Source organism: Acanthisitta chloris, unplaced genomic scaffold (assembly GCF_000695815.1).
Source record: "Acanthisitta chloris isolate BGI_N310 unplaced genomic scaffold, ASM69581v1 scaffold40923, whole genome shotgun sequence".
NCBI lineage: Eukaryota > Metazoa > Chordata > Aves > Passeriformes > Acanthisittidae > Acanthisitta > Acanthisitta chloris.
The window spans coordinates 24231-31920 of NW_008665040.1; the positions used below are offsets into that span (position 1 = coordinate 24231).

The window sequence follows — 7690 nt, forward strand, 5'->3', positions numbered from 1 at the left end:
AAGTAGTTAGACCTACAGTGTTTGCTTCACACAGTATTCTAAAATGGTCAGATACCACACCATCTTCCAGTAAATATATTGAATATAACCAGATTACATCCTGAAGATTAAGAAGTTAACAAGTTATGCACACAGCTGATTTTGTTTCAATCCAATTCCCCCCTCTTAATAAATTTCATTTGGCTACTAATCATGAAAACATTTAATCTCAAAGATGCTAGCAGAGGTATTCACATTATTCAGGATTCTCCATTGAAAGGGAAACAAAAGACTTAGAAACAAAGCACAGGAGACATGTGCCAGTCTTCCATGGGAAGAAAACTTATTGATATAACACTCACTTATGCAAATCTTACCTTTGTGTGACTACTGCTATCAGAAAGAAAAAATAACATGGATTCTTGCTGCTATTAATAGTAGTTCAAGAGCAGTTCCCTTATAGCTGCAGGGCATTAGAGTATTTTTTGTAAATATATTGGGGGTGTAATGATTTTTACTACCATTAATCACAAAAATATAACACAAACTATACTTGGAAATACAGACCAGAACAAATTTATATTAGATTTTAAAAAGATGATTTTTATTAAGCACAAACAGCTTTTAATACATTATCAATACAAATAGGAAAACATCTGTTTAATGAATTTGATATATCAAAGATCTGATGGGTGGGTTGCATACTGGCACAATAAAAATGATTTTTTTTTTCTTTTTAAAGTATTTCAAATTAAAATTACAGGGTCACCACTGTCTACGCTGCAGGAACTTCACCTACAGTCTAAAGTTACTACATCACCTGGGCATGGGGGAAGCAAAGAACTACAATCTCAAAATATGGAACTTCTAACACTTTAATTAGCACCACTCAAAGTTTGCATCAGCTGTCTAACTAAGAAGCAGCTGACAGGTCAGGTAAAGCTTTACAGCAAATTTCAGTGCAAAGTTTACAGTTCCTTTTCATAAGATACTTGGAATCTATGGTTTCATAGCATGTTAAATAATTATGGCTTGATAGATGTACAGTGTTAAGATGCTGAGAATATTTATTTCAAAAAAAAGATGAGACTTCTAACGGCTGTGAAATGCATTTTAATATATTATGCCAAATTCTGTAATATGCAAACAACATGCTGGATTACAAACTGAAGTCCTATTATGAATTCATAGACAAGGGTCACTATTAGCTCTCTGGGGTAGTGGCTTCTGGTTGTCTCAGCTGCTGCTTTTTCAGGCTAACTAGCTTCATCTTCTCTCTAATGTGTTCTGCTGCAGAAGCCATGTCACTTGGGCTCCCAAAGTACTGCTCAGACCTAAAAAAAAACCAACAACCCAAAGCACAAAAGGTTATCAGTAAGACAGTAGGAAACACAAAGCAGATAAGAAAAATACCCATTTTTTTTCTCTTGTAATTTAAAAGCCACCTTTAAAAGATTTTGGATACTGAGTGATGAGACCTGACAGCAGACCTTGATGAAATTATTACAAATACAATGAGCCTTTTATACCCAAAAGATCCTCTCAGAGAAGGTTGTGTGTGGTGAGGCACTGGAACAGGTCACACAGAGAAGCTGTGGATGTCCCATCCCTGGAAATGTTCAACACCAGGTTGGATGGAGCTCTGAGGAACCTGGTCTAGTGGAAAGTGTCCCTGCCCATGGCAGGGGGGGTGGGACTGGGGGATCTTTTATGTCCCTTCCAACCCAAACCATTCCAGGATTCAAACAGCATGGCACTACTGCTTAAGTGCAAGTAGATACTTCCCAACACTATTTTTTACCTCCCTTTCCTGGCTATCACCCAAGTCAGTCTGACAATTTTGCATACTGTCACAATCTATGAAATCTGTCTATATATAAGTTCTGAGGCTCTAAAACTGCTGCATTACTGAAGGATTCTGCACATTTGAAGTAAGCCACATGCTGTCAGATTATGCCATCTACCTCTCAAACTGAAAAGATGACATGGCTGTGTAAGTTGATTTCTTCAACTCAAGTACAACAAAGAACAGCTGAAATGTTAGGGAAAACATGAACCAAGCTGTCAGCAAAAGGAGGACTTGAACAGAATACATGTTTAAGAAGAACAGGTATCAAATCTAATTACAAAGCACAGATGCTGTAGACTTTGGAAATAGCAGTAGGACAAAGGACTTTCAGACAGACATGAGTTGCTACAGACAGGCATAAGTGAAATTTTACACAGGAATAGACTCGTTTGACTAGGGAACTCCAAAGACAGACTGCACAACTGCACATGGGATCACAGTGTGGGCAGAAGTTTTCCTGATACAGATTGCAAGCCATGAGTAGGACAGGGAACAATGACCTGAACTTCCAAGAAGATACTGACAAAAGCATGAAGAGGTGAACAGGCTGCTGAAAATGCCCCCAAGCATGTTCCTAAATTTCTTAAACTATTTCTGATAATGAGCAAACTCTTTGCAAATTGCTTGTTAAATGCTTCAAATAGAGAATGCCTAGGGATGACAAGCAGGGGATCCTGAGAATTAGGACAGCTATGATGCTGTTTTTGAGAAGGGGGATACAAAAAGCTCTGCTGTTATGTCAGAGGGGTTAGAAATAGTAGCCAGAATTCAATCAGACTGTTAAAATACAGGTGTATATATACCTATTGCCATAGGAGCATTGTGTTAGGACTCAAAGTGTGGCAAAAGTCTTCTTTCATAGGGAGATTTTCTACCTCTTAGTGTTTGTTTTTTCTTACTCTAGCTGCAAATTACATACATTTTAAGAACAAATAACAGTTGCTACTTCTATCAGGTCACTAAATCTGTTGCACAGAAATTATACAAAAATACTTCAACAAACACTTCTTGGTCTGGCTTTTGTCGTGTTTGGTTGGTTTTTTTCCTCACCGCTATAAAATCCTCCAGTATTTTCAAATACACTGTTGAAAGGGCAGTAAAAAGTAGTTCAGGCCTGGGTCCATATTCATGGGTAGCACTCCTTTTACTGAAGGAAACTACACTGCAGAAGGAATATGGTATTTTGGAAATAAGATGGCAATAAATGAATTTTCATGACCAGCTTTCTGCAACTGTATTTTTCAGATCAACTTCAGGTAACCCATAATGCATTTGCCTGATACTATCTCATAAGGTTACAGCCTCTCATTCAAAATACTGTTTCAGACCTCTTTCATTATGGTGCAGGATCCTCACACCCAGAGGCTCATTCCAAGGCTTGGTTATCCTCAGGTAGAAGCTAACTACAAGTTCCACATAACAATGAACATATGTGTTTTATTAAACACAGGGAACTGAGTTTTACTGTGGCTGAGACTGCAAATTCAATTTGCTTTTGTAGCTCAAGACCACCACCAATTTTATATTAGGACGAATAGCTCTTGAAGGAAGTACTGGTTTGCTTACAGAATGAATCAAGTGTAAACTTATCTTCAATATACTGTCTTAGGAATTCAGATAGACAGAATTGCAAATAAATTAAGCAAAATACCATTATTCTAATCTGGTATTGTTTTTCAGGGAGAAGAGACTGTGACTGGTCATTCTTCTGTTACGTCTACATACTGTGCTGGTGCAAAGACTGCATAAATCTAATAATCATTCAGTGTGAAAGTCACTAGTTTAAAAAGGCAGTGCACTAATACTCATTAAAAAGTCTTTCCAATCTCCTCACAGGCAGGTCCAATTTCAAACTTTCCTACGACAACATGCCCACTTTTTCAATTTCAGCAACATGCATTCAGGATTCTTCTGTATATGAGACTATTATGAAATGTTACAAAAGCATATTCAAAAGGCATTACAAAAGACATTCTGCATACCCATCAGGATAAACTACAGGTACTGTTAGTCTGTCCAACAGTGATTTCCCAACTGCTTCAATCTCCTCAAATTGCTCCATTTCATTAAAAGCTTCCGGCTGCTCTGGACATTCCTGCAAAATCTGTTTAAAAAAAAAAAGAAAATGCAGAGTTAAGTACACAAGGGACAGTATGTAGGTTTTAAAGTGCCATTAACTGGCAGAGTGAATGCTCTTTCAGCATCTTCACTGCCACATTAACATGAGGTCAACTGCCATATTCATATAATTTAAGAAAAGAAAATATTGATCAAGCTACATTAAAGACAGTTCAGGGCTACTACTGCTTTGTATTCAAATGTTTTACATTACTTCTGAAAGTGAACAAAAGGTAAGTGTTGCTAGACAATATTCCAGCAACAAATATAAAATGCATAAAAATAGTAACCTACATCATTAAACATACAACACAGTCATATAGAATAGAGGAAACAGTTAATGAAGAGCCTCTTACATGACATTTCAAAACTAAAATCCATATCTGGCACAGAACAGAGGGATGAAAAAAGTCTGACAACAAGTCTTTCTAGATGGGATTGCGACCAAAGATGAGCACTTAGTATTGTATTTTCTTCCACTTCTCCCTCTGCCACTTCTTAATTCTTTCCAAAGCAGCATGGATATAAACAGTGTATTTGCCACACAAACTCATTAATATGCCCCAATAGTGCTAGGAGAATTATGGTTCTGAACAAGAGCATTGTTTTTTCAGACACCTATTTACTTTTCTTTAAACTTACACCTGTCTATAACTAGCAATTAACTACTACAGTAATGAAAGAATGATCATAATATGGATTGAGAGAATCAAATCTTTCAAAAATTTATGAACCACCAAATTCTAATTTGGTATCTGGTAAAACTATTTTTAGCCATATCTGGCAGCATAGATGATATATTTCTGGTTTTGTGACCCTCCATCAACTCCCAATGCCTGCAAATTTGAAGTATCTTCCATTAGTATAAAAAAGAAATGAATAAAACCAAGGACTGTATGAATCAAGTTGAATCCATGCTGCCCTTCAATGACATAATGACTTTATTTTACCTTGTGCAAGGTTTGCTTTTTCTGCAGTTACATGCAATTTTATTACTGGTATTTGAGAAAGCGCATCACAACACAGAAAGAACAGCTCCTGGACATTGAAAATTCCCAACATTTCCCCCCCTCAGCAAGCTGTAACTGAATAGCAACTATTGCTCATCACATTTTTGTTGACTGCTCATTCTCTTCTGTGGCTTCTCACATCATTTGACTGGACACAGTGATGAGACATTTGGTTAAAGGAGTTTGAAACACTACGATAGAGGTATGTTCAAGAAGAAGGAAGCACATTTAAACCCCTCGAAGTGCAAAATATGAGATGTAGCAACGCAGCACTCATGGAAACTAAACTGGCAAGAGTTGCCCTCATTTACACTGCTTGTGAGAAGGATATCACATTCAAAATGCTCACAGTCTTTAGCTTTCCAAAGAACTTAAATGACCCAATAGTTTTGTATTACGCCTTGCATAAAAACACGAAACAAGAAGTGTTCCTGGCTTTTAAGAATTACACTCTAAAAGACACAAAGAAATATATCATGATCTATATCAGAGATCCCCTCTGAAGAGTTAAAAAACCAGAATTCTTCCCAGCCCCAGCTCAGTGTACTTGAACTGTTCTCCCTTTTGTTAAGCAGGCCCTATACCAATATAGGTATGTGAGCAATAATTACACTATTGAAATTAACAATTAGAAAAATATGCTTAAATTCTTCTTTCTGCTTCTTTTGTTATTATTAGGGTAAAATATGCACACTGACAGCTTCATTTTTCTTACATTTTGCTTGCTTAAAATCAGGTAAGAAATATTTCTTCTTAAAAGCACAACACTCACCTTTTCAGCACTTGAATGAAAGGCAACAGCTGTTTCCAGTCTGTGTACTCTTTCTTCAGAAGTTACTGTAAACTGTTTCCACACTCTATTCAGTCTTGGAAGTGTGTCCCCTGAGGACCTTGAAGTGCATCGCAAGGACTGGCATAGGACAACGGTCGCCTGCAGTAACTGTCTCCCATAATCATAAGTACTCTAAAAATTGGAGGGAATGGGAAAGAAAGCACATGTGAAAACTCTGCACTTAACTTAGGAGCTAAATAACATCTGAAAGCAACAGCCAACAGGTTTATGAAAGCTCCACAGTTTAGGTACACAAAGTAGATTGAACTAATGTGATCTATTAGAAAATGGTGATGAAGTATGAATAAAACCGTAATGACCAAAAAAAAAATATCCCGTGCTGTCTAGCATTCACACTGGCAAAAGAACAAAGCTTCCTGAAAATTTCAAATGGCTGTTTGGCTCTTACACAGGATACTTGGTATCTACTGTCAAAATGATTGCCTCACTCACTTCACTATCACAATGTTTGTGGTCAGGTGTACTGCAGCACATCACTAACAGCAAACTACCCTCCTGTCATCATCAGCTCTAATTTACCAAAAGAGAAAATCAGTTCCAGTGTAACAAGTGCAATTGGAAAACTTCACATCCATTCATTAACAAGTCTGAATCAGACATTCCTAAAAGCAGTAAATGACTGAAAAAGCAGCTGAGAAAGGCCCAGTTTGTCAAAAGTCATAATAAAGACTGTTTGAAATATGTTTGCAATGAAAGTTAATGTGAACTTTGTTTTTTTGTTTGCATTGCCTATGTGAAGGAGTTTAACTAAGGTAGTAAACTGCAGCATCTCCACTCGTGATGGAACTTCAGAATCTCACTAGGCTCATCACCAATTTCAGCTATCACAATTTCTTTATTCAAGCATTCAGGCAAACTACTAAGAGAAGTAACAGCTGTTCAAAGATGGTCCAGACAGATACTGGTTCTATTTAGGAGATGATCTGAAATAGTACAAACCCGATACTGCTAAAAAAAAAATTAAATTAATTTCACCTGTGCAACATCAACAAATTTTCGATGTTTCTCCAGTAAAACTTTTGTTTCTTGAGCATCATCTCCCAATCGGATGTGTGTCTTCAGCAGAGCATCCAACAGTTCACTTAACCATTCTACTGCCTTAAGAACGGAAGTCAAAAGAATAAAAACTAATAAATTAAAAAATGTAATCCAGAAGGTGAAGTAGCTTCAGTACTAGCATATACCTTTGATACAGGAAAAAAGTTTAACGTACTATCACACAATGGCAGGTCACACATGCAGTCACTAGATACACTGTGAAAATATATTGCTATATTCTGTATTTTCACTGTATGTATTCCCTAAATAAAACTACATTTGAAAGTTACAAAACAAAATACTGTAAAACTATCATTCCCCATAAATTTAACCAGTGGACTACAAGACCAGAATGATGAAATTCTGTAGGTATTTCCATACCTGAGCAGCATCCTCTTCACATTTAAATAACTGCACCATCTGAAGCATCTTCAGTCGCCGCACGTCCACCATATCCTCACACCTTAAAGAGTAGCACAGAAAGAATCTCACCGGGACGTGTACAGCAGGCACAATACACTCTGAATTTGACAACCATGTTTTCAGTGAGAAACATTAAGATATAATTGCTCATGAAAAGGCAGTAAAAGCATTTTCATACTTCTTAGCTTGGCCAAAATATGTAATGCCTCAAATAACAATCCAAAACTTGCAATAAATAGAACTGAGCACTGCAAGTCACTGAAATCACAATCCTCAACACTTGTGATATGGCTAAGCTGCAGGTACTAACACCAGCCATACCTACAAGGCCTTGCAGCAGCATTGCAGGTTCCTTACCTTGTTGCATTGGTAAGATCGACCACACAGAGGCTTATGTGGCTAAGACAGACTTTATCCTGC

At 37.1% G+C, this 7690-nt stretch overlaps 1 protein-coding gene across 1 annotated transcript in view; it reads right to left on the reverse strand.

The window, feature by feature from the left end:
• Nucleotides 1-561: 561 nt before the first annotated feature.
• Nucleotides 562-7690, reverse strand: part of SESTD1 (SEC14 and spectrin domains 1) — a 41448-nt gene continuing 34319 nt past the window's right edge. Inside the window, exons 13-17 of the mRNA XM_009071568.1 lie at nucleotides 7229-7310; nucleotides 6785-6907; nucleotides 5729-5920; nucleotides 3811-3932; nucleotides 562-1313 (exon numbers count right to left, since the gene is read on the reverse strand). Of these exons, the coding sequence (XP_009069816.1) occupies nucleotides 1184-1313; nucleotides 3811-3932; nucleotides 5729-5920; nucleotides 6785-6907; nucleotides 7229-7310 (649 nt within the window). The 3' untranslated portion in view covers nucleotides 562-1183. The remainder of the gene's footprint in view (nucleotides 1314-3810; nucleotides 3933-5728; nucleotides 5921-6784; nucleotides 6908-7228; nucleotides 7311-7690) is intronic.